The sequence below is a fragment of the Heptranchias perlo genome, chromosome 18, assembly GCF_035084215.1.
Source record: "Heptranchias perlo isolate sHepPer1 chromosome 18, sHepPer1.hap1, whole genome shotgun sequence".
NCBI classification, from domain to species: Eukaryota; Metazoa; Chordata; class Chondrichthyes; order Hexanchiformes; family Hexanchidae; genus Heptranchias; species Heptranchias perlo.
The window spans coordinates 36054503-36081625 of NC_090342.1; the positions used below are offsets into that span (position 1 = coordinate 36054503).

The 27123-nt window shown below is 44.0% G+C and overlaps 1 protein-coding gene across 1 annotated transcript in view; it reads left to right on the top strand.

Annotated features, from left to right (window-relative positions):
• The window catches only part of cacna2d4a (calcium channel, voltage-dependent, alpha 2/delta subunit 4a), a 435940-nt gene that overhangs the window by 184005 nt on the left and 224812 nt on the right, over positions 1-27123 (top strand). Inside the window, 4 exon segments of the mRNA XM_067999142.1 lie at positions 1020-1113; positions 10174-10269; positions 20779-20906; positions 21502-21582. Coding sequence (XP_067855243.1) covers positions 1020-1113; positions 10174-10269; positions 20779-20906; positions 21502-21582 — 399 coding nt within the window.

The following is a 27123-nucleotide window of genomic DNA, read 5'->3' on the forward strand; positions in this document are numbered from 1 at the left end:
AGTGAAGCTCTGCCTTCATGTTAAGTGACCAGTTAACGTAAAATGGAACAGAAATCTAAAATTCTCAATGCTTTGGGGAAGATTCTCCTTTCCTTTGTGCCCAATTAATAATTAGTTCCCAGGTGCCATGCAAAGAAACTGGTCAGCCCATAGAGATGGGAATTTGTCTGGATCTGGCAGGAGTCCAGAAGTTAATTTGGTAAACCAACGGTAGTTGAAGTCGCTTTCTTCTGTATTGAGAGTACATTTATAGTGTAACTCCCACATGCTAGAACTGCTATGCTGCCAATTCCAGAATACAAGAAGTTTGACACACTGACACTCTCAATGTAGAGGTAAATGCCTCAGAATGTCATCATTCAGTTCTATAACGAGCAGTTTATGCAGTTTGGATTTTGCTTACTGCTATACTCTGCTGCTGTCTTCCATTCTGGATGAATAATGCAGATAATTTTCATTTATCTATAACTGCCCAGCACTTTTTCTGAAGTAGAAGCTCCTATATGTGACAAAGGAAAGACCAATAAACAAGCATGTTATGTTGGAGCTCCCAGTATAGGGGTGTTTTAATGAGCCTTGTGCTATAGACAGTATGATTTCTCCTTCAGTAAAAGAACCATAATCAATATTTGTTGTATCTTTGGTCGCCATTGTTTATCAAAGGGTTAGAATGAGCGGCTACTGCATCCAGATTAGTTTATAATTCTGTATTTTGCTCTCAGAAAATTTATATGCCCTTTACTTGGTGTATCTATGTATATTTCCACTTTTCTGTCCATTATCCATCAGTCTACTTGGTATCTTTATGTATTTGTTTTATGTATCTGTGCAAATATCCTTCTAATAACTGTCTATCTATATGTCTACCAGTCTGTTTTTCTATCTAGTATCCAGATCCCTATGTAGCTTTGTCTGTCTGTCTACATGTAGTTATTTTTCTATACATCTATTTATCTAAATCTGTCTACCATTCCATCTATTCTATAATGTCTCTTTGAAATCTTTACCTTTTTGCCCAGGTGATGAGGAACTGCTCCAGGAGGTTCTCTTTGATGCTGTAGTAACTGCTCCAATTGAAGCTTACTGGACAGCCATAGCCATGAATATTTCTGAGTAAGTATAACCGTTACAAAAAAATTCTATCAATAGTAAAGTATATTTGAAAATATTTCAATTATCAGAATTTGATGTCCCTCTAAGTTTAAATAAGAGTGAAAAGAAGTTTAAAAAGGGCTAACAAAAATTTTCTGTAACAATTGGAGATTTTCTTAGAGTATTTCTGCTCAATAAATTTATTAATTTGGTCGTGTGTCCACGGATCAATATTTTTTAAAATTTGTTTGTATGCCTGCTGGTCTATGAATTTATTTGATGGTATGCCTGCTATACTGTGAATTTATTAAATTATTGGTGATTGCTGTTCCATTAATTTATTGATTTCTTCATGTGCCTGCTGTTCCATTAAATTATTGGTGACCACTATTCCATTAATTTATTCGTTTGTTGATTGCCACTTTTTGATTTGTCGATATGTCTACTGTTCCGTTAAATCGTTAGTTCACTGTTGCCTACTATGCTATTATTTTATTCATTTGTTGCTGTATTCACTGTCCCATCAATTTATTGATTTGTTGGTGAGTATGCTACTCCATTAATTTATTGATTTGTTGGTGTGCTACATATATCTTATATACCAAATCATAATATATTTGGTATTCTGGCATCAAACACAAACCAATGGGCGAAATTGGGCCATGTAGCACCCGTTTTGTAGGCCCTATGCAGACAATTAAGCCGCAAAAATGGTGCCCAAGATGCATGCGCACACTTCCGATGTAAAGTGCGCAGGACTCCATCTTGGTAAAGGCATTTGCACACACGCACCTAATGACTACCGGCAGCATGTAGAGTAGGGAGATTATGAGGTGAATCAGTATGCAATGCTAATTTGAAGCAGACGGCGACATTTTGGAACTCTACCCTCCAGCCAATGCACTGCCCTAACCTCACACAGTTGAACAGAACTTAAATGGCATGCAGGAACCCCCTCCCCCCTCAATCGCCAGTGCGATTTAAAGGGATTATGTAGGAGTTACAGGTTAGTTGCTGGATTATTTATTCTGGCTGCTGGTGCAACTGTACGTGTTTTTGGAAGTTTCTTATACTTGGCTAAAGTTGCAATATTCTAGAGAGAGTGGTCTGGCTGGTCTTGTAATACTTTTCGTGGCACTTAAAATATTGTGCTGAAAAATTGCTTCCAAATATGGGTGGCCTGCTGGGCTTCCTCTGGGAATTGAACATGACTGGAGAATGAAGAGAAGCCACGCAAAGCAGGACAAGCTGCTAGAAGAGGGAGTTGGAGGAGGAGGAGGAGGAGGAGGAGCAGCAGGGCACTCAGCAGGAGGCCATATCCAAGGAGGGTCTTCAGGGACCAACTCTCTTACCTCAACTTCAGTGACAACCAGTGCATCAGACATCTGCGGTTCACTAAAGAGGTCGTGAATAAGATTTGTCAACTGCTGCTGCCACAACCGCAGCCTCAGAGCAGGGCAAGGACAGCATTGCCTGTGGCTGTCAAAGTAACCGTGGCGCTTAATTTTTAGGTCTGTGGCTCCTTTCAGGCTGCTGGAGATATAAGCAACATCTTGCAGTTTACAGTGCACTGCTGTATAAGTCACTGAGGCTCTGTACACACTCAGAAACAGATTCATCTCATTCCCTCACGCCAGAAACAAGCAAAAGGTGGGAGCACGAGGGTTTGTTCGCATTGCAGGCTTCCCCACGGTGCAGGGTGCCATTGACTGCATGCATATTGCCATGCATGCTCCACATCTGAACTCAGCCACACTCATGAGCGGAAGAGGATTCCACTCCCTCAATGAGCAGCTGGTGTGCGACCACACGCAGTGCATCTTGAAGGTCAATGCCCGCTATCCTGGCAGCAGTCATGATTCCTTCATCCTGAAGCAGTCCTCCTTGCCACCTATATTGCCACCCACGGCAAGTCAAAGGCTGGCTACTGGGAGACCAGGGTTATCTCCTCATGAAATGGCTCATGACTTTGGTCCGGAATGCACGCACACGTTCACAACAGGCCTCCAACGAGAGCCATGCTGCCACACAGAACACCATAGAGCACATGATAGGCGTCCTCAAGAAATACTTCCGCTGCCGGGACCGCTCTGGAGGAGCCCTGCAGCACTCAGCTGAGCGGGCATCAAGATTTGTCGTTGTATGCTGCAGGGTGCACAACCTTGCCATTATGAGGGAGCAGCGCTTGCCACCACCTATCAGATGAGATCTGAACAACAGGCAGAGGAAGAGGTGGAGGAGGAAGAGATGGAGGAGGAAGTGGAGGAGGAGCAGGAGATGCAGCAGGAAGTGGAAGAAGAGGTGGAGAGGCTACAAGGAAGACAGGCCCTGTCTGCCAGGGCTCTGCATCATCAGATTATTAATGAGCGATAACAGTAACCTCAACAACATCTCCCCATTCGCCAACAGTCCCTCACTCCTTACCTTTCCTCTCTCACATGACCGTCAAATCCCCCTAATGATTACACATTGGTTCCTCCATCAGCTCATCGTAGAAATAAAAATCACCACCAAATGCAAATTCAAATCCACATTTATAATTTTTATTCATTCATGGGATGTGGGCATCGCTGGCAAGGCCAGCATTTATTGCCAATTCCTAATTGCCCTTGAGAAGGTGGTGGTGAGCCACCTTTTTGAACCGCTGCAGTCCTTGTGGTGAAGGTACTCCCACAGTGTTGTTGGGGAGGGAGTTCCAGGATTTTGACCCAGCGATGATGAAGGAACAGCGATATATTTCCAAGTTAGAATGGTGTGAGACTTGGAGGGAACGTGCAGGTAGTAGTGTTCCAATGCACCTGCTAGGTGGTAGAAGTCGCAGGTTTTGTAGGTGCTGTCGAAGAAGCCTTGGCAAATTGCTGCATTGAATCTTATTGACGGTACACACTGCAGCCACGGTGCATCTGTGGTGGAGGGAGTGAATGTTTGAGGTGGTGAATGAGGTGCCAATCAAACGGGCTGCTTTGTTCTGGATGGTGTCGAGCTTCTTGAGTGTTGTTGGAGCTGCACTCATCCAGGCAAGTGGAGAGTATTCCATCACACTCCTGACTTGTGCCTTGTAGATGGTGGAAAGGCTTTGGGGAGTCATGAGGTGAGTCACTCGCCACAGAATACCCAGCCTTTGACCTGCTCTTATAGCCACAGTATTTATGTGGCTGGCCCAGTTAAGTTTCTGGTCAATGGTGACCCCCAGGATGTTAATGGTGGGGGATTCAGCGATGGTAATGCTGTTGAATGTCAAGGGGAGGTGGTTAGACACTCTCTTGTTGGAGATGGTCATTGCCTGGCACTTGTCTGGCGCGAATGTTACTTGCCACTTATGAGCCCAAGCCTGGATGTTGTCCATGTCTTGCTGCATGCGGACACTGACTGCTTCATTATCTGAGGGGTTGCAAATGGAACTGTGCAATCATCAGCGAACATCCCCACTTCTGACCTTATGATGGAGGGAAGGTCATTTATGAAGCAGCTGAAGATGGTTGGGCTTAGGACACTGCCCTGAGGAACTCATGCAGCAATGTCCAGGGGCTGAGATGATTGGCCTCCAACAACAACTACAATCTTCCTTTCTGCTAGGTATGACTCCAGCCACTGGAGAGTTTTCCCCGATTCCCATTGACTTTAATTTTTACTAGGGCTCCTTGATGCCACACTCAGTCAAATGCTGCCTTGATGTCAAGGACAGTCACTCTCACCTCATCTCTGGAATTCAGCTTTTTTGTCCATGTTTGGACCAAGGCTGTAATGAGGTCTGGGGCCGAGTGGTCCTGGCAGAACCCAAACTGAGCATTGGTGAGCAGGTTATTGGTGCCATTTGATAGCACTGTCGACGACACCTTCCATCACTTTGCTGATGATTGAGAGTAGACTGATGGGGCGGTAATTGGCCAGATTGGATTTGTCCTGCTTTTTGTGGGCACGACACACCTCGGCAATTTTCCACCTTATGGGCAGATGCCAGTGTTGTAGCTGTACTGGAACAGCTTGGCCAGAGGCGCGGTTAGTTCTGGAGCAGAAGTCTTCAGCACTACAGCCGGAATGTTGTCGGGACACATAGCCTTTGTTGCATCTAGTGCACTCAGCTGTTTCTTGATATCACGTAGAGTGAATCGAATTTGCTGAAGACTGGCTTCTGTGATGGGGGATATCCCTGGAGGAGGCCGAGATGGATCATCCACTCGGCAGTTCTGGCTGAAGATGATTGCAAACGCTTCAGCCTTGTCTTTTGCACTCACGTGCTGGTCTCTGCCATCATTGAGGATGGGGATGTTCACGGAGCCTCCTCCTCCCATTAGTTGTTTAATTGTCCTTCACCATTCACGACTGGATGTGGCAGGACTGCTGAGCTTTGCTCTGATCCGTTGGTTTTCTGATCGCTTAGCTCTGTCTATAGCATGCTGCTTCTGCTGTTTAGCATGCATGTGGTCCTGTGTTGTAGCTTCACCAAGTTGGCACCTCATTTTTAGGTATGCCTGGTTCTGCAACTGGCATGCTCTTCTACACTCCTCATTGAGCCAGGGTTGATCCCCTGGCTTATTGGTAATGGTAGAGTGAGGGATATGCCAGGCCATGAGATTATAGATTGTGGTGGCATACAATTCTGCTGCTACAGATGGCCCACAGCGTCTCATGGATTCCCAGTTTTGAGCTGCTAGATCTGTTCTGAATCTAGCATCATTTAGCACGGTGTCCTCAAATGTGAAGACAGGACTTCGTCTCTACAAGGACTGTGCGGTGGTCACCCCTACCAATATTGTCACGTACAGATTTACCTGCGACAGGTAGATTGGTGAGGACGAGGTCAAGTAGGTTTTTCCGTCATGTTGGTTCTCTCACCACCTGCCTCGGGCCCAGTCTGGCAGCTATGTCATTTAGGACTCTGCCAGCTCGGTTAGTAGTGGTGCTACCGAGCCGCTCTTGGTGATGGACATTGAAGTCCCCCACCCAGAGTACATTCTGTGCCCTTGCTACCCTCAGTGCTTCCTCCAAATGGTATTCAACATGGAGGAGCACGGATTCATCAGCTGAGGGAGGCTAGTACGTGGGAATCAGCAGGAGGTTTCCTTGCCCATGCTTGACCTAATGCCATGAGATTTCATGGGGTCCAGAGTCAATGTTGAGGACTCCCAGGGCCACTCCCTCCTGACTGTATACCACTGTGCCGCCACCTCTGGTGGGTCTGACAGGACATACCCAGGCATGGTGATGGAGGAGTCCAGGACGTTGGCTGAAAGCTATGATTTTGAGAGTATGGCTATGTCAGGCTGTTGCTTGACTAGTCTGTGGGACAGCTCTCCCAATTTTGGAGCAAGTTCCCAGATATTAGTGAGAAGGACTTTGCAGGGTTAACTGGGCTTGGTTTGCCTTTGTCATGTCCGGTGCCTGTTACTGGTACATCTGGTTTTATTCTGATTCTGACTTTTTGTAGCAGCATTGTACAACTGAGCGGCTTGCTAGGCCATTTCAGAGGGCAGTTAAGAATCAACCACATTGGTGTGGGTCTGGAGTCAAATATAGGCCAGTCCTGGTAAGGACGGCAGGTTTCCTTCCCTAAAGGGCATTAGTAAACCAGATGGGTTTTTGCGACAATCCGGTAGTTTCATGGTCACCATTGCTGATACTGGCTTTTTATTCCAGATTTTATTTAATTAACTGAATTTAAATTCCCCAGCTGCCATGGCGGGATTCGAACTCACGTCTCCAGATTATTAATCCAGGCCTCTGGATTATTCGTCCGGTAATATAACCATTATGCTACCAAATCCTTGAAATGATGCAAACAAAATGAGACTATTCACCCTTGTCCATTCCCTTAGTACCTGTCATTCGTGTGCCTTTACCTTTCCTAGTGCTGCTACAGGATGTATCCCCAGTGGCTGGAGCATGGGTGATGGAAGGCTGCTGACCTTCAAATGAGGAGCATGCAGATGGGCTTGGAGGATGATCTCGAGCAGCTCTGGGCCGAGAGGGCCCGGCCTGGCTTCAGACTGCACCACCTTCGCCTGGGCTGCAGCAGTCTCATCTGGATGCCTGGCAGGCAACTGCAGGGGCACTGGCGGAGTGGCAGGGGTGGGAGCAGGAATGCTGTCATCCTGAGAGAGGACAACAGGTTCGTCTTCCATGATGTCACTGCCACTCTCCAGGGGCAGCGCCTCAACAATCCTGATGATCTACTGGGGAACAGAATGCTGGACTGCTGTGACGCCCTGGAAGTCCCTTTCAACTGTGGTACTCAGAGCCACGATAGCAGCATCCTGAGCTTCCAAGGCGGCAGTCTGAGCTCCAAATGCAGCAGTTAGACCTTTGATGGCAGATGTTTATGCTGTGACATCGGTCATCAGATGCTGTATCATGGTGGGTTCCACAGGTGCGCTCATGCAAATGACCACCCATTCTATGTGGGAAAGGATGAGCTCCAAGCGCTGCACAAAGCCCTGTGCGAAGTTGGAGCTGGACTCCTCCATGCCCTTTGACATTGTGCGCAGGCTTTCTGGCACGTTTTCCATTTGGTTGTGTATGCCATCAGCCTTCTTCTGTAACTTGGCCCATCAAAGTCATCATCGGATGCCTCGGTAGCAGAACTAGTGTGTGACCTTGCCCTCAAGCAAGCTAGCATCTGCGGTATCCGTTCCCCCCCACCCTGGCTCCTGCGCACTTAGGCCCAGTGTCTCACCACATGCAGATCCCTCCCCTATCCTAGCCTCTAAACTATGCGCAGTGTCAGTATCTAAGCTGGTGGCTGGGATTGTAAGATCGAGTGACGGTGTGTCTTGATCATCACTGTGGTCTTCCTCTGCCTCCTCTGACTGTGCCGTTTCCAGTTCTTGCGTATCTGAAATGACAAAGGAACACGGGTTGAGTTGTGGTGAGGGGAGAGGAGAAAGTAAGACATGCGTGCTTACACCATCTGCAGCACGTGAGTCACAAAAAAATTGTGGGTTGAGAGAGAAGTGGGAAGCGAAAAGGAGGATTTAGTATGCAGAGACCCTCATCGTCGATACCTACAGCACTACCAGTGGCCACGGCCTCAGCGATGGCCCTTCCAATGATGGCCAGCATTGTCTCCTCCATGGGAGTTAGGATGTGTAGGCATGCCTGATCTCCCCCAGTTCTTTCCTGCTGCCTTCTGATTTTACGCCATCTTCTCCTGCAAGAAAGAAGGAAGTGAGTCATTGAGTGTCCTGCAAGATGTTTCGGTGATGTGGTTGTCATGGTTGAATAGCTGCCAATGTGTGTGACCTGTGAGTTGTGAGTGTGCGGCTTGTAACAGTGAGATGAAGTATCTGATTTGAAGAGTCGAGTACTAATTGAAAGAGTTTGATGGGTGAGTGATGGGGGGTGTAGTGTGTGGAGCAATGGATGAGGCTAGTGGTGCAGTTGGCCGGATATGCCACTTGACAGTTGATCTCACTCACCTCGACCACTTGTGTCAAATCATTGAACTTCTTCCTGCACTGTAGCCATGTTCTTGGCGCTATGCTCCTGGCATTGACCTCGATGGCTACTTCCTCCCACTGCCTCTTGAGCATATGTCTGAAAGGCCTCCTGCCCCTCTGTGGATATAGGATGCCCCTCCTTCTGTCCACCTCTTCCACCAAGGCCTCTAGTGCATCATCCATGAACCTTGGTGCACACTCTCTCTCAGGTGCAGCCATTCTTCCAACTATCAGAGCCCAGGAATCACTTCTCACGCCACTTCCTGCAGCCGCAGTGCACCTCCCCTTTAAGAGGTGCAAGCTCCCTTCAAGTAGTGCTAGCCACTCCCGATATCGGGGCCCCCGCTGATGCATGCAGCCAGTCAACAGTGCAGGTAGCGCTGGCTGCACGCAGCAATCATTTAAATCATCAGACAGCACGAATGGGCGCAGGTTATTCACGCACTGCGATCCCAGCACCCGTTTTCCGGGGTTATCCAATATAACTCTCAAAGAATTGTAATATAATACTACTCTCAGAACACTATAGCCCAGATATTTTTCTCTGGTGGCACGGCCATTTGGAGTGTGACAGGTGCGATTGTTGTCCATCTAACTGACCTAGATCTAACTGCGGCAAACTCCCTAGAGTCAGCCTTATTTAAATAATTTTTGGCAAGCTCCAGACAACATTCTCACCTGCATTTAGGAGCTCGTCATTGGGCCCAGTGGAGGGAGCTGTGGGTGATATGTGGTTGCTGTGGGATTCAGATACTTGCTGAAGCTTAAAGTGTCAGAGAGCCTCTCCAATTGAGAGCATGTTGCTGGCTCCAGTGCTGCTGCCAAATTCCAGAAATAAGGGAGTGCTCAGTGCTGGTCCCTCACTCCATTATAATGCTTGCTGTGGGCATTAACATTTCCTCTGTATTTTCCTTTTCTAGTAATGCTGGATGCCTGTTGAATGCTGACATGAGTAGCGTTCAGTGTTACTGAGGTGATAGTGATGCATAATGTAACGTATAACATCATTATCGCTTCATTTAAATGTGTCCATTCATATTTGGGTGGGCACTGCCAGCATCTGGCAGCAATGACACCAGCAAATATGTTGGCACAGAAGTGGTTGGGGATCCAGTGTCATATGACTCTCAACCATTTTCCACATCCACTTCCTCCAGTACCACTGTTAAACCAGTGGAACGACAAAGGAAAATCCTCCTTTATATACCTTCAAATCCAACATCGCTCATCTTTATTATCCACATCATTTGGAAAAATGAAACAGCTCATCACATGAACAAGCTCAGTGCATTTATACAGAGTATATAGTAGAGGCATACACACCTCCATGCAGACAGCAGGCACTGGGTTACTTAAATCATCTTAAATAGTAAATAGTGCAAATTACGAAGAGTAGAAAAAATATTTAGCAGATTGAAAAATAGTTATTGAATCTAGAAGGTTCTGATGATATCTTAGTGGTGTAGGCCTCCATGATATCATCAGACTTATTTTGATTTAATAACTGCAGTCATTATCCCTTTATTATCTGACATATACCAGATGCTCTTTGAGGTTTCTCTAGCCTTGATATCCTGATGTTATGTACAGATGTGCACATTTTTTCTCGCGTCATCTGAGGCTTCTTTCTTTGACCCTTATACAGAAATAATGAGGATGGCATTGAAATGGCTTTCCTGGGCACTCGTGCAGGCCTGATGCGAAGCAGTCTCTTTGTAGGAAAGGAGAAGCGCTCAAACAAGTATGTGTAAATTATTAAAGTGTGTATCCTCACCTTCCCCTTCAAGCCGTTCCAACGAGCATTAAAACAGTTAATTGAATATTCATAACAACTGTTGGTAATGCTGGCAGCTTAACATTACATTGTGGGACGTTATTGGGTTAGTTGTTATTGTAAAAGCTTTTCCGTATTTGCTATTTATAGCAAAATTGTAAATGTACGTATAAAGAATACATTTACGTTTTCATTACAATTTGCAAAGACGGGAAATATTCCCTCTAAACATTGTTAACACCAGAAGTTGGATCTAATAATTAGCTGAACATTTGACAGGTTACTGTAAGTTGGATGTGGCCACATATGGGTACAATTGGGAGGGGAAGTCAGTCATGTTTCCCTTTCCTCCCACAAAACCTAACATCTTCTACTCCTTATTATGGATATAATACCAATTGTCATGGATTTTCTAAACCTTCAAGTAATTGTCTCCTGATCTTCCTCCTACATGGTATAATCAGACCTCGCCCTTTGATTTTGGCTGACAATTTCCTCACTCCACTGTCGCAACTTTTCCGGTGAAGTTATGGCAGCAGAGCTGAAGCTGAACCAAGGAAATTCCTGGCCATTGTCTTTGTTTCATTGGTTTCTGTATCATTAAAAATTCTGTACTAATTATATCAGTCAGCACTTAAGAGTTTTCATCCTGCTAGAAGTTTAAAAAAACCTACCAGTTTATTTATTTATCTGACTTGCATGGTTCCATGGATGCTCTCTGGTACTTCGCCCAAAGTGAGCATTATTAAATTTGTTATGACAAGGGATATTCCCTGCTGCCCTAGCTAATGACTCCTGTCCATATCCACTCCACTATGTGGAGGAAAAGTATAATGTTTCCAATGCCAGCTCTTAGTGTTATTGTGGAGCCAACCATAAATATTCTGAAGGTGCATTTCCACTGCCTCGATAGATCGGGGGAGCATTGCAGTATAAACCACCATGGTCTCCACAATGGCTGTGGCGTACTGGGTCCTGTATAACCTTGTCTGATGAAGGGCCTTCCAATGGAGATCCCAGATGAACAACTGAAGAACAAATAAGTCCCTGGGACCTGGAAGGAGATAGATTAGACAACATCTAATAAACACTGCCTTCTCCAACCAATACATAAAGAAGTGGCCCTCTCTTGCAGTCTTTACACTGACACAAACACCAATGTCCTTAATGTCAATGTAGCACCTTGCCCGTTCCCTTCAACTATTTACAAAGCAAAGAAACTCCATTCTCCTTGTCAGTCCTTTCTAAATGAAATCCTCCTAAAAACCTGAAAAACAAAATCCAAAGAGCAGACAGATTTCGTATCACAAAGTATTTTTACTGTGCTCATTAATATTTGCAACAAGCACTTCCTTCTTTTACTGGGTGCATTAATAATTTCAAAAAAATATTCCATTTTAAAGTACACATTAATATTTACAACAAATCCTTCCTTTTATCACCATGTTTCCTTCTGGTGCCTCTTCATGCTGTTTTCAACCCGATCCTACTGTTCCATTTCAGTGCTACCTGAGGCCTAGGAACACCTGAGGTGCTCGGCGACACTGTGGTATCATTAGGCTCTTGGAAATGAGATGGCCCTTGCCTCAGAGCATCTGAGTCCTGTGAGAACTCTTCTCAAGGCTGTACTGCCTTGCAGGTGTAATGACAGCCTAGTCCTGTATCCTGCCACTTAAATGAGCAGGTATCTGAGGGGGCTGACTAAAAGATTCACATGCTCCTCCCGGCCCCACAAAGATGAAGAGGAACTTACTTGTGGGTCTCCTTTTCAGCCGGGTCGCTAGCTGATAACTGGTCATATCAGTTCAGCCCAGAGACTGTAATTAGGGTCCTATGTACGTCATAGGATCCCGATTTATGGGTCTACTACCTGACTCTGGGTCGCTTCGGCCATCCATCGGTAGACCTGGGGAACATTGCCACGACAGAGGCAATAAACCAATAGGTCATTGCCCCCACCCCATTCTCAGGGTACTTTCGCCCTATTACCGCAGGGCAGGAGGCTTGGCAATTCAGCCCGGTGTTTTAGAAGAAAATGGACATGGTGCGATGCTGGTCATGGAAAGCAAGAGGATTAATTCATTAATTAATTAATTTGTTGCTATCGGAGTGGACTCAAAGCCTAATCTTTTTTTATTCATTTAGTGCCCATGTATTTAATTAGCTTGCAGTTCGCTGGCTGTGCCTAAAGTTGCATTGAATGTGTTTGTAGAATCATAGAAATTTACAGCGCAGAAGGAGGCCATTCGGCCCATCTAGCCTGTGTCGGCCAAAAAAGTGCTATCCAGCTTGATATGCACTTGAAGAGCCACAACCTACAACCTTGTAGGTTGTGGCTCTTCAAGTGCATATCCAAGTACTTTTCAAATGTGATGAGGGTTTCTTTTTTTTTATTCGTTCACGGGATGTGGGCATCGCTGGCGAGGCCAGCATTTATTGCCCATCCCTAATTGCCCTCGAGAAGGTGGTGGTGAGCCGCCTTCTTGAACTGCTGCAGTCCGTGTGGTGACGGTTCTCCCACAGTGCTGTTAGGAAGGGAGTTCCAGGATTTTGACCCAGCGACAATGAAGGAACGGCGATATATTTCCAAGTCGGGATGGTGTGTGACTTGGAGGGGAACGTGCAGGTGGTGTTGTTCCCATGCGCCTGCTGCTCTTGTCCTTCTAGGTGGTAGAGGTCGCGGGTTTGGGAGGTGCTGTCGAAGAAGCCTTGGCGAGTTGCTGCAATGCATCCTGTGGATGGTGCACACTGCAGCCACAGTGCGCCGGTGGTGAAGGGAGTGAATGTTTAGGGTGGTGGATGGGGTGCCAATCAAGCGGGCTGCTTTATCTTGGATGGTGTCGAGCTTCTTGAGTGTTGTTGGAGCTGCACTCATCCAGGCAAGTGGAGAGTATTCCATCACACTCCTGACTTGTGCCTTGTAGATGGTGGCAAGGCTTTGGGGAGTCAGGAGGTGAGTCACTCGCCGCAGAATACCCAGCCTCCGACCTGCTCTCGTAGCCACAGTATTTATATGGCTGGTCCAGTTCAGTTTCTGGTCAATGGTGACCCCCAGGTTGTTGATGGTGGGGGATTCGGCGATGGTAATGCCGTTGAATGTCAAGGGGAGGTGGTTAGACTCTCTCTTGTTGGAGATGGTCATTGCCTGGCACTTATCTGGCGCGAATGTTACTTGCCACTTATGAGCCCAAGCCTGGATGTTGTCCAGGTCTTGCTGCATGCGGGCTCGGACTGCTTCATTATCTGAGGGGTTGCGAATGGAACTGAACACTGTGCAGTCATCAGCGAACATCCCCATTTCTGACCTTATGATGGAGGGAAGGTCATTGATGAAGCAGCTGAAGATGGTTGGGCCTAGGACACTGCCCTGAGGAACTCCTGCAGCAATGCCCTGGGGCTGAGATGATTGGCCTCCAACAACCACTACCATCTTCCTTTGTGCTAGGTATGACTCCAGCCACTGGAGAGTTTTCCCCCTGATTCCCATTGACTTCAATTTTACGAGGGCTCCTTGGTGCCACACTCGGTCAAATGTTGCCTTGATGTCAAGGGCAGTCACTCTCACCTCACCTCTGGAATTCAGCTCTTTTGTCCATGTTTGGACCAAGGCTGTAATGAGGTCTGAAGCCGAGTGGTCCTGGCGGAACCCAAACTGAGCATCGGTGTGCAGGTTATTGGTGAGTAAGTGCTGCTTGATAGCACTGTCGATGACACCTTCCATCACTTTGCTGATGATTGAGAGTAGACTGATGGGGCGGTAATTGGCCGGATTGGATTTGTCCTGCTTTTTGTGGACAGGACATACCTGGGCAATTTTCCACATTGTCGGGTAGATGCCAGTGTTGTAGCTGTACTGGAACAGCTTGGCTAGAGGCGCAGCTCGTTCTGGAGCACAAGTCTTCAGCACTACAGCTGGGATGTTGTCGGGGCCCATAGCCTTTGCTGTATCCAGTGCACTCAGCCGTTTCTTGATATCACGTGGAGTGAATCGAATTGGCCGAAGACTGGCTTCCGTGATGGTGGGGATATTGGGAGGAGGCTGAAATGGATCATCCACTACCACCCTTTCAGGCAGTGAGTTCCAGACCCCCACCACCCTCTGGGTGCAAAAAATTCTCCTCAACTTCCCTCTAATCTTCTACCGATTACTTTAAATCTATGCCCCCTGGTTATTCACTTCTCTGCTAAGGGAAACAGGTCCTTCCTATCCACTCTATTTAGGCCCCTCATAATTTTATACACCTCAATTAAATCACCCATCAGCCTCCTTTGTTCCAAAGAAAACAATTCCAGCCTATCCAATCTTTGCTCATAGCTAAAATTCTCCAGTCCTGGCAACATCCTCATAAATATCCTCTGTACCCTCTCTAGTGCAATCACATCTTTCCTGTAATGCAGAGACCAGAACTGTACTCAGTACTCAAGCTGTGGCCTAACTAGTGTTTTATACAATTCTAGCATAACCTCCCTCCTCTTATATACTATGCCTCAGTTAATAAAGGAAAGTATCCCATATGCCTTCTTAACCACCTTATCTACCTGTCCTGCTACCTTCAGGGATCTGTGGACATGCACTCCAAGGTCCCTTTGTTCCTCTACAATTCACAGTATCCTACCATTTGTTGTGTATTCCCTTGCCTTGTTTGCCCACCCCAAATGCATAACCTCACACTTCTCCGGATTGAATTCCATTTGCCACTTTTCTGCCCACATGACCCAGTCCATTGATATCTTCCTGCAGTCTACAGCTTTCTTCCTTACTATCCACCACACGGCCAATTTTTGTATCATCTGCAAACTTCTTAATCATGCACCCTACATTTAAGTCTAAATCATTGATATATGCCCCGAAAGCAAGGGACCTAGTACTGAGCCTTGCAGGACCCCACTGGAAACAGCCTTCCAGTTGCAAAAACACTCATCAACCGTTACCCTTTGCTTCCTGCCACTGAGCCAATTTTGGATCCAACTTACCAATTTCCTTCGGATCCCGTGGGCTTTTACTTTTTGGACCAGTCTGCCACGTGGGACCTTGTCAAAAGCCTTGCTAAAATCCATGTAGACTACATCAAACGCGCTACCCTCATCGACCCTCCTTGTTACCTCCTCAAAAAATTCAATCAAGTTAGTCAGACACGACCTTCCCTTAACAAATCCACGCTGACTGTCCTTGATTAATCCGTGCCTTTCTAAATGACGATTAATATTGTCCCTCAGAATTTTTTCCAATAATTTGCCCACCACCGAGGTTAGGCTGACTGGCCTATAATTACTCGGTCTATCCCTGTCTCCCTTTTTGAACAACGGTACAACGTTAGCAGTCCTCCAGTCCTCTGGCACCACGCCTGTAGCCAGAGAGGATTGGAAAATGATGATCAGAGCCTCCGCTATTTCCTCCCTTGCTTCTTTTAACAGCCTGGGATACATTTCATCTGGGCCAGGTGATTTATCTACTTTCCAAGATGCTAAACCCCTTAATATTTCTTCTGTCATTACGTTTATCCCATCTAATATTTCACACTCCTCCTCCTTAACTACAATGTCTGTATTGTTCCCCTCTTTTGTGAAGACAGACGCAAAGTATTCATTACATAAGAACATAAGAAATAGGAGTAGGATTAGGCCATACGGCACCTCAAGCCTGCTCCGCCATTCAATAAGATCGTGGATCAACTCCACTTTCCTGCCTGATCCCCATATTCCTTGATTCCCCTCGTGTCCAAAAATCTACCTATCTCAGCTTTGAACATATTCAATGACTCAGCATCTACAGCCCTCTGGGATAGAGAATTCCAAAGATTCACAGCTCTCTGAGTGAAGAAATTCCTCCTCATCTCAGTCTTAAATGGCGGACCCCTTATCCTGAGACTATGCCCCTTAGTTCTAGACTCTCCAGCCAGGGGAAACAGCCTCTCAGCATCTACCCTGTCAAGCCCCCTCAGAATCTTGTATGTTTCAATGAGATCATCTTTCATTCTTCTAAACTCCAGATAGGCCCATTTTACTCAATCTCTCTTCTTAGGACAACCTGCTCATCCCAGGAATCAATCTAGTGAACCTTCGTTGCACCGTCTCTAAAGCAAGTATATCCTTCCTTAGGTAAGGAGACCAAAACTGTACATAGTACTCCAGGTCAGGTCTCACCAAAGCCCTGTGCTTCAATCCCCTTGCAATAAAGGCCAACATGCCATTTGCCTTCCTAATTGCTTGCTGTACTTGCATGCTAACTTTTTGTGTTTTTTGTACGAGGACACCTAAATCTCTCTGAACACCAACATTTAACAGTTTCTCACCATTTAAAAAATATTCTGTTTTTCTATTCTTCCTACCAAAGTGAATAACCTCACATTTCCCCACATTATATTCCATCTGCCACCTTCTTGCCCACTCACTTAACCTGTCCATATCCCTTTGCAGACTCTTTGTGTCCTCCTCACAGCTTACTTTCCCCCCTAGCTTTGTATCATCAGCAAACTTGGATACATCACACTCGATCCCTTCATCTAAAGCATTAATATAGTCATTAATATAGATTGTAAATAACTGAGGCCCAAGCACTGATCCTTGCAACACTCCACTAGTTACAGCCTGCCAACCTGAAAATGACCTGCTTATCCCTAAACTCTGTTTTCTGTCCGTTAAACAATCCTCTATCCATGCTAATATATTACCCCCAACCCTATGAGCCCTGATCTTGCGTAAAAACCTTTTATGTGGCACTTTAACAAATGCCTTTTGAAAATCCAAAAATACGACAACCACTGGTTCCCCTTTATCTACCCTGCTAATCACATCCTCAAAAAACTCTAATAAATTTGTCAAACATGATTTCCCTTTCATAAAAGCATGTTAACTCTGCCTAATCATGTTACGATTTTCTAAGTGCCCTGTTACCACTTCCTTAATAATGGATTCCAGCATTTTCCCAACGACTGGCCTGTAGTTCCCTGTTTTCTCTCTCCCTCCTTTCTTGAATAGCAGTGTTACATTTGCTACCTTTCAATCCACTGAGACCGTTCTAGAATCTAGGGAATTTTGGAAAATCATAACCAATGCATCCACTATCTCTGCAACCACCCCTTTTAGAACCCTAGGATGCAAGCCATCAGGTCCAGGGGATTTATCGGCTTTTAGTCCATTAGTTTCTCCAGTACTTTTTCTCTACTGTTGTTAATTGCTTTAAGTTCCTCACTTTCATTAGCCCCTTGGTTCTCCACTATTTCTCATATGCTTTTTGTGTCTTCTACTGTGAAGACAGATACAAAATATTTGTTTAACGTCTCTGCTATTTCCTTATTCCCCATTATAATTTCTCTTGTCTCAGCCTCTAAGGGACCAATGTTTACTTTTGCTACTCTCTTCCTTTTTACATACTTGTAGAAGCTCTTATAATCCAGTTTTATATTTCTTGCTAGTTTACTTTCATCTTCTATTTTCTCCCTTTTTATCAATTTTTTGGTCATCCTTTGCTGGTTTCTAAAACTCTGCAAATCCTCAGGCTTACTACACTTATTCGCAACATTATAGGCCTCTTCTTTTAATCTAATGCTATCCTTAACTTCTTTAGTTAGCCACGGATGAATCACTTTTCCCATGCAGTTTTTATTTCTCAATGGAATGTATCTTCGTTGAGAATATTGAAATATTTCTTTAAATGTTTGCCATTGCTTATCTACCGTCATACCTTTTAATCTAATTTTTCAATCTACCTTGGCCAACTCGCCCCTCATACCTCTGTAATTGGCTTTATTTAAGTTTAAGACTCTAGTTTCGGACTTAAGTGCGTCACTCTCAAACACAATGTGAAATTCTATCATATTATGATCATTCTTTCCCAGAGGATCCTTTACTGTGAGATTACTAATTAACCCTTTCTCATTACACAATACAAGATCTGAAATAACCTGTTCCCATTAACAACCATACCCATGCATTTAGGGGATATTTATTCAATTTCTTCGTTTGTAGCTGGCGCATTGCCTCTGGAACCTAATTTGTCCAGGCTACATCTGTTGAGTTCATTCAGTTGGTCTGCTCCCCCTAAAGCTGAACTGAATGTATTGAGGGTGGATTGATTAATTCCAGCTGGCCGCATTTATTGATTTGATTCTTGGCTGCAACATTCCTCCCAGTTGCTGCTGTAATGAATTGAGGGCAAATTGATGTATTGATTTAATTGCTGGCTGATTTGGTTGCCTTGAACTCCAATTGAATTTTTCAGGCCACATCCTTTATTCAATTCCCTATTGAAGTCCCGCTTGCCTCAATTTGTCTAGAATCACACACAAGTAGTTATGCATCTTCTATACAAAGGATGAATATGCCATATACACATGTATACAGGTCCTGTATTATAGGTCTATGGTACCCATTTACCATTTATACTGTATGTAGTACAACTGTCCTGCTGTAGGTAATTGGATTATATTGGTCCTCATCTGCAGAATATAACTGGATTTCACTCCACACATTTCCAGGTTAATTGCCTCCTGCTCATTTCCAGCCACTATGATGTTCTGTCACAGCTGATCTGAACCATGGATTTTTTCATGGTCACAACTAACAGTGGTCCATACCAGCTGAGTTGAGATAAGAGTCAAGGATTTTACCCTGAGCTGCTCTGAATCTTGTGTCCAGTGCTGTATCTGGATGTCTGCAATACATTCAACTATATTTATTCATGCCAGCAATTCTGCTGAAATGTCATATTATAACAGAATTTTTGTATTCAACGTAAAACAGTTTTTTAATGCTGTGAATAGGACAGACCAATTAATAGCAAGCTTCCAGAGAACAGCTAGGAAAAGCTCTACAGTGAAATTAGTGCAGAAATCTTGGCATTATTTACTGCTTGTGAAACCTAAAATGGATGACATGTTATTGCAAAAAAAGCATTTTGCGAACATGAAATATTCTGAAACCCAACTCCCATTCCAGATTTTTATTATAGCAATGGCTCCACCTGCAGGGAAAATAATAGAAACTCAGAAAAAAATAAAAAAAATCCACAAAAAATACCAATGATTTGAGTGGGTGTTGAATTTGACCTGAAGAATCTACTAAGCTCTGTGGTTCAGCTCCATCACAGAGTTGTGTAAATAGGCATCTACATACATGTCTTGTGACCATGGTATGGCGAGGAATCTGTTTCAGAAAACCTAGAATTTTGAATGGTTCAAATACTGACTAAAAAGCCAAAATGGGCCGTTGTGTGAGAAGAGTTCAGAGACCGCCAAGGACAGGGGGATATTTGTCCCACTCTTTGACTTGGACACATTTTCCACCATCCTCTCCCCCTTAGCATCCCAGAAAATTTGAACATATTCTTTCTCTTCCCCTCCCATCTGGCACACACACAAATTACAGGGAACTCAGCTAATAGTCACAATCCTTGCATTACTCTTCGACTGCTAATTCCAGTTCAATCATGTCCCCTATTCTGGGATACCTCCTTGTTAAAGATAACTACAGCTCCATGTGTACAAATAGATTTTCAACCCCTCTCACTTTCTTATTATAAATTTCACACCTAACATTTTTCCGATATTGACAGCTCTAATTACTTTGCCAGGAAACTAGGACATATTTTCCCTCCCCTTTCCCTGGTGCTTCACTTCTCTACAAACGAAACCAGACACATCTCTCCATTTATTCTGCTAGAGAACCCAGAGACGCCCCCCACTCCCCATTCCTCTGCCAGTGAACTCAGACACAGTCCCATCCCACAATTTGTCCACTGGGGAACAGAGACACAGCTCCCTGATTTCACAAACAGGCAACTTGTACACAAACCTTCCTCCCCCTTACTTTACCAGGACATTTGGACACATGCCCCTCCCCATTTTTCTGTTTGAGAACTCAAGACACATTTCCTCCCTCCCTCAGACTGTTTTGATGAAAGATGTGAGTAGAGGCATTCCCAGGGTTTGTGTACCATAAATCCGCTGGGTTATATAATCATGTAGTCATCTCCTGTGAGGGCTTCGGTATGCAGACGCTCTAATTGTGCAGAATATACACTGTTTCATTATGAATGTACATCTCTGCACCATCTACAGTAATTGAGAAACAGTAGGGCTGATATTAACCATGCCTGCCTGCCGCCATTTTAACTGCCAACTATTGGCAGCGTTGGGGCTACCCATGGCAGGCAGGTGGGGCCTCACAGATATTTAAAAGTCGGGGTCCGCAGGAGTCCTTCTCCAGGTCCACAGAAAACATTGTGCCTCTTCTGCTTGGCCTTTCCTCCCCCTCCCCTGACCGCGATCACTTCTGGACTCTCCCTCACCTTTTACGTTATGCTGAGCAAAATCCCACTCCCGCCCGCCGGCGAACTAGTCATTCCTGCCAGGTTTGGGCGGGAGTACGTCCTGAAACATGGTAATGAGGCTCGGCCCCCACACGCTGCACTCGCGCCTCAAGTTAAAATCGGGGCTATTGTCTGGATAATCCCTGACCATTTGTGTTATTTTACAGAAAGTTCTTCACAACTCAGGATAAAGGCAGTATTTTCACCATGGACCATTTCCCTCTCTGGTACCGACGGGCTGTTGAGCAACCTGCTGGCCATTTTGTTTACTACATAGCCTTTGAGGAAGGCATGGGTTAGTGTTCTTCTCATGTATTTTTGCTCAAATACTGCTCTGTGTGTTTGCATGCGGTTATACCTCTGCATGTTGCTTGTTTATATATGTGCCTGCTTATATGTGTGCATGTTGCTTGATATGTGTGAGTCTATATACGTGAGTACATTTACTTGTTTGTGTATGTATCTATGTGTTTGCTTGTGAGTGTGTGTGTGTGTGTGTGTGTGTTTCTGCCTCTGCCTGTCAGTGTGAGTGTGTGGCTCTGTCCTGGGATCAGCCTACTTTGAAAACTCAGTTGCAATGCTACCATATTGATGTCCAGCTAAATTAGTTCTGCAGCAGGATTCATAAATTTTTATGAACTATTTTTTTAAAGAATTTAAACACAAACAAGGTTGGTAATATGACATGGTCATGTGACCAATCACATCATTGTATTTATCTCTTTAACTTAATAAAAACCGCAACTGTGTCACATAATCATGGCAGTATTGTTCCTTTAAGTTGTTGCTCCCTGTACAGTAAAAGCATATGGTGATACTCTAGCTGTTAATACTATTTAAAGGTCATTTTTTTGGTGACTGACTTTGTTCTATAATATTATTTCTTTCAGGAAAAAAGAGCAGAAGTAAAATGGTGACAGCGAGTACGGCAGTGACAGTTACTGTGAGCAAAAAGACAGCCATTGCAGCAGGTAGGAAGTCTTGGATTTGAGCTGGAATTGTCTTTGACTCTGTGGTGCAAAGCCTTCTCAGTTTTGCTCTGGTGATCAATAACTTCTTTCTATGAAGCTACTTTTGTACAGAATCACTAAATTTGCCCAGACTCATCTCTCACAATACTACATATCCTGTCATGGACATGCTATAGAGAAATCATCATAGTTAATACAATAATTATGAAAACGGGACTTCTTGGGACTTGTTTCAGTCTCTTACATTTAAATTACAGCAATTTGTATGAGTGAATTTACTCATTAATAAGACTCTATACACTTCTCTAACACAATGCTGAACGTTTCTGAGTAAAGTTGGCTTTCTCTGCATACGGTGTCACTTGAAACTTGCAGTGTTGTTTCAGCTTTCATGATCCTATGAACTAGCAGTTGTGTGCGCTGACTACGCATTTTAGAGGTGAGCTTGTTGATTTGCCCAGCCTGTGTGACTTATTTTTTTAGGTTTGCTATCCAGCTGATTTGTCTGTGTGGGCTCTGGGTGGTCTAGTTTTTGATTGTATATTGAACACCAAAGCCTGGATTTTTCTGATTGGGTTTACCCGATTTATGCCCAATTTTTCACAATCATTAACAGTGTCAATCGAAGTGCCCACACAGTGGTTGCCCAAAACAGGTGTTAGGCTCCTTGAATATGCTAATAAGGGGCCTAACGCCTATTTTAAGGTTCAAACCTTAAATTGGTTTGCCTGATGCCTGCTGCATCCAGGATTACCTGGCTTACATGCAGCCTTACCAGCGGTCCCTTTAAGGGACCGCTGGCGGCCGCCACCAAAAAGGTGAGTTAAAAAAAAAATTACCTTAATGCAGAGCCAAAAGAAGCATGAGTGCGCCTCCTGGCTCGACATTAAAACTGCCGGCCACCGCTCGCATCCCCCCCTCCCCGACTCACCTTAGCAGATTCGCTGGCCGATCTTGCTGCTGCCGCCCTCCTCCTCATCCTTCCTCCCTCCCTGCATGACCGTTAAGCTGCCTCTGGAGCTGTGACTGGTGCCCACAGCTCACCAGTACTGTAGTAAGGAGCTCAGCAGAGCAATTTGCCGTGGTCCCGCTACAGGCCTCATTACACCAATATATCCTTGCTGAAGTACGATCCAATTTCTAGGCCAAGATTTGGCTCTTGAAATTCATTCAATTTTCACACACAATTACAGTCTGCGTTTAAATGGAGAATGCAGTCAATATATGAGGAAAGAAGTGCTACATAGGGGGCCTTAATTTTCTTCTGTGGTTAGGTTCTTAATTTGGGCCTGCAGTAGGCATCCTCTTGACCTCAGGGAGGCACTCACTAGCCTGATGAGATAAAATCAGGTTGTTTTTCTCTCCTGCACATATTCATTAGACTGTTCTGCAGGTATTCCTTAACAGTAGTCAGATATCAACAGCTCATTAACCAGTAATGGAACTAAAATGATATGTTGACTTAAAATGAAAGTTAAATGATGTTATGGGTAGCACAGTCATATATAGTTATCAGCTGTTTATACTTCAGGAAACCGCTGGCATAACGCCAACTTGATAAATCTCACATGGGTATAAGAGAGAAGTGGTGCCTATGGCACATGACAGGCTCATGCTCCCCTCCTTTTCATTTTACAATAGCTTTTGAACAATCACAATTCAGCTTTTTTCTGTTGTCCTGCCAGAGGGAACACTCAAAGTTCAACCTCTGACAGGCTTGATATATATTTGGGGTCTCGAAATAAAAGCAATTTGTCAGTAATTTTTGCTTTGTGCAGCAGTTTGAATGCACTGTGCTCACATCCTGACAGACAAATTACACTTTTCTCTTTTTTTTGCTCTTAAAGCTTGCATGCCCCTGGCAGATTGCCTCAGCATTGATTTTGAATAAAATCTGCCCGTAGTTTATTTTTGTATTTTCTTTTTAGTTGTAATTTTTTCTTGCCATCCTGTGTTCTTTGCACAAAACTACAGAACAAGAAAGCACAAAGGTGGGTGACCAGCTTCCAGCATCTGTGAAAAAACAGTTGCGTGTAATGGCCCCTTAGGTGACCCACTCTTCTGTTTCACTTTTCTATAGTTTTAGGGTGAGAGAATTAACTATATAGGGAAACTTTATAAAGTCACATTTAAAGGACATATCGTCCGCTTCCCCTCACCCTACATCAGAATTCAGTCCATAACCTTAAAGTTTTTTTTCCAGTTCTATCTATGTCTTTCTGTGACTATTTTTCTAGAGATAGATACCCAGGTTTGAACCTAACCCGCCTCGTGAGAACAGGCGGTTTCAGGTCTGACGCCCGTTTTACACATCTCTCTCCTAGATACTAAAATCCCTGTCTCACAGGTGAATGTGATTAGTGTTAACCTTTTCTAATTGTCAGATGGAGATAACTAGTTGGCTTCAATATTCAATTGGTTTATTCTTTTGAAAATTGAAATAATATTACGTGAAGAAAGCACATTTTCTCTCTCTTTGATATTTTTTCCTCGAGCCATGACTTTGTGAGCTGAATTTGAATTGTTCAGTGTGCCTAAATTTTCTTTACCTCCTCACACTTCCTGCCCAGTGGCTTTTCTTCAAATAATTTTGAAAAACAAGCAGACAAATTTCAAAAGCTTCACTGAGATAAAACTTATATTGAATTTTATTTTAAAAAGAGGCAATGTTTGTGCCTGTCTGTGTGTGACAGAAAGGGAAAAAAATGGGCGTTCTGATTATACACCTGTTGCAGCTGTTTTGCATTCTATATACTTTAAGAAGTTTATTAAACTAAGGAAGGGAGGGAGAGAGAGAGAAAGAAAGAAAGAAAGAAAGAAAGAAAGAGACAGAGACAGAGACATGCTGAAGATAGAGACAGAGAGGAGGGTGAAAGAGAGAAATGAGAGAAAATGTCTGTGCTTTCTTTTAATATTACTTCAACTTTCAAAAAAACTTGTGTTTTTTTGAGAGAAAAGGTCAATACTAATCATGTAAACCTGTGGGACAGATTCTAATTTCTAACACCTATGTGACAGAGGGCGGGAGGGAGAGAGTACAGAGACAAGGGAGAAAGACACAATCAAAGAGAAAGGCAGGCAAGCAGTATTTTTCCTCATTCTAATTTGAATTTTCTTTTTTTCTAAGAAGTTGAATTTTGAAAGCAAGCAAAGCTTCTTTGATAGAAAAATATGGGAAAGGAGAGTAGGAGGAAAACTGCTTAATGCGAGGGTTTCTGGCCCCTCGGCACCCTTGGGAGAGTCAGGTGGGAGTGAGGGAAATGGATCGAGGATTAAGGGTGAGGTGAGTGATAGTGAAGCCAGGGGGAAGGGACTATACAAGGGTTGAGTAGTTGGTTCAAGAGGGAAGAGGTAGGGTTAGCAATAGGACACAAGGGGATGGAAGGAAAGGGAATGTATAGTGAGAAGGTGAAGGGGTAGAGGATGCAATGGGAGCGAGGGGTAGAGGAAGCACAAATGAATAATTGGGGGGGGAATGGAAACCCAGCCCAAATGCAGCCTGCAGCCAATGATGGCTCCTTTCCTCATTACACCACATCATACCACCCACCACTTTCCACCTGAAAGGAAAAAAGAAAAAGAGACAGAGAGAACCAAAAAGAAGAGTTACGGAGCGAAAAGCAGCACAGAAGAGAAAGAGAGGCAGAGAGAATCAGTAACACAAATACACCAAAAATAGGTAAGAGCATGACCATGTTCTTTGACTTACCATGTGCAATGCCATAGAGGATCGACTAGTTATCAATTTAAAACTTTTTTGTTGTTTCTCTGCATTTAGCTATCAAATGGTACTGCAATGAGGTCACTACAATTTGTCTGGGCTAGGGAGGGTAGAAAAAATCAGCCTGGGTTTCCACTCCTGATTATTATTATGATGGAAACATGCATGTGTTGACATAGGGTAAGAAAAGGAAAGTACTTGACTGTAATGTGCCCCGTGATTCAATAATCTGCTGAAAGTCACAATCTAGGTTCACACATAAAGAATGGACATGTGTACAAGATACTGGAAAGCTACCAATGCCTGTGAAAGCATATTCTACCAAGTGTCAGCACCTTCAGAAGAGGAAAAGATTGAAAAATAATTCTCTGCATTTTGATAATTCTGATGCCTTATAATTAGAAATTGGCATGAAGTAATTTTTAATGACATTTTTAAATTTTGTCTCATGAATTATTCCACATTCTTGGTCTGTCTGGCCTTGAGGTTTCTGCCGCTGAGAGATTGGGGAGTGGTTGACCTGTACCTAATGTCCCTGTAGCTGCTTCCAGGAGTCACTAGATATCACCTCACCATGACACTCTTCTCTAATTTTCCCTCTTCCCTACAGGGAGATGTTGCAGCCTCAACTCCTTGTGCCTCAATCAGCACAGCTCTGATCAGAAACTAAACAGAGTTGACATGCATTCCTTGCTCATCTGTTCTCCGTAACTCAGTGTTATCAACAGCCCTACCTCCATTAATTTTCCCAATGACCATGCCTGAGCTGGAGCAAGAAATTTCAGTGCTCCAAGTGTTAATGGGAAGGGGGGAGTTGCAAGTGTGCAATTTCTCTGGCTGGCTGAATATATCTGACTTTGAATTGCTACTGATGCCGCTGCAGGCTCTATCAGTGTGTGGGCAATAGATGGGCATGCTATTCAGGTCTGGATGATGATGCAGAACTGGCAGTGATTTTGTTTTTTATAATTCATTCCCAGAAGAATATGCAGCAGCATTCTGACTGGTACTGAATTTTAAAGATCAGTAATGGCTCAGGGTCGGCACCCAGGACAAAAAAAAAGATGCTGGTCCTTGCTAATTTATTAGAGATGCTCATTAATGGAGCCTGGTGCTGATGTCATTAGAATAATACTTTGTTAATAATCAAACCTGAAATGTGGAATCTCTGTGAGACTCTTCCTCTTTCCTATAGTAAATTTCCACTCAAACATAAATCACAATAAAAGATAAAAAAATAGTTCTGTTGTGTTATCAGAGGTGATTTGAATACTTTATTTCTCGTGTGTTTTTGTTTTGTTTTGTAAGCTGAACAGTGAATACTCCTCTGCAGACAATCGGCTGTTGGAGACAGAATGAATGAATGAGCGATATCTGATTTAACAATTCCATTTGCTTCTGTTAATGCTAACAAGTACAGACGTCTGAACAAGCAGTTTGCTTGAGGAGATACAGTAACATTTAGAGAAACTAGATCTTTTTCTTGTTGGACTGCTCAGCCTGGATTGCAAATCCCATTCTGAACCAAGGTTCTTTATGTGCTCTTCATCTGTCTTTCCTAATTAGAATAGTTCCCTTGTAATTACTTAATATAAAAAAAATCTTTGAAATGTTTTTTTTAAAAAGAACAGTTTTGCTGATAACACCCTTTACCATGCTAAGTATCATATTCTTCCAAATAATTTATGTTGTATGCTGATGCCAGTATCAGATCCATAGGTTCAATGGCAGCTGGCAGCACAGAAGGAAGCAGGTAGTGGAAACCTGTTCCTCTCTATGTGAACTTTCTAAGCTGCATTGTGTCTCCACTCTGCTCCTTC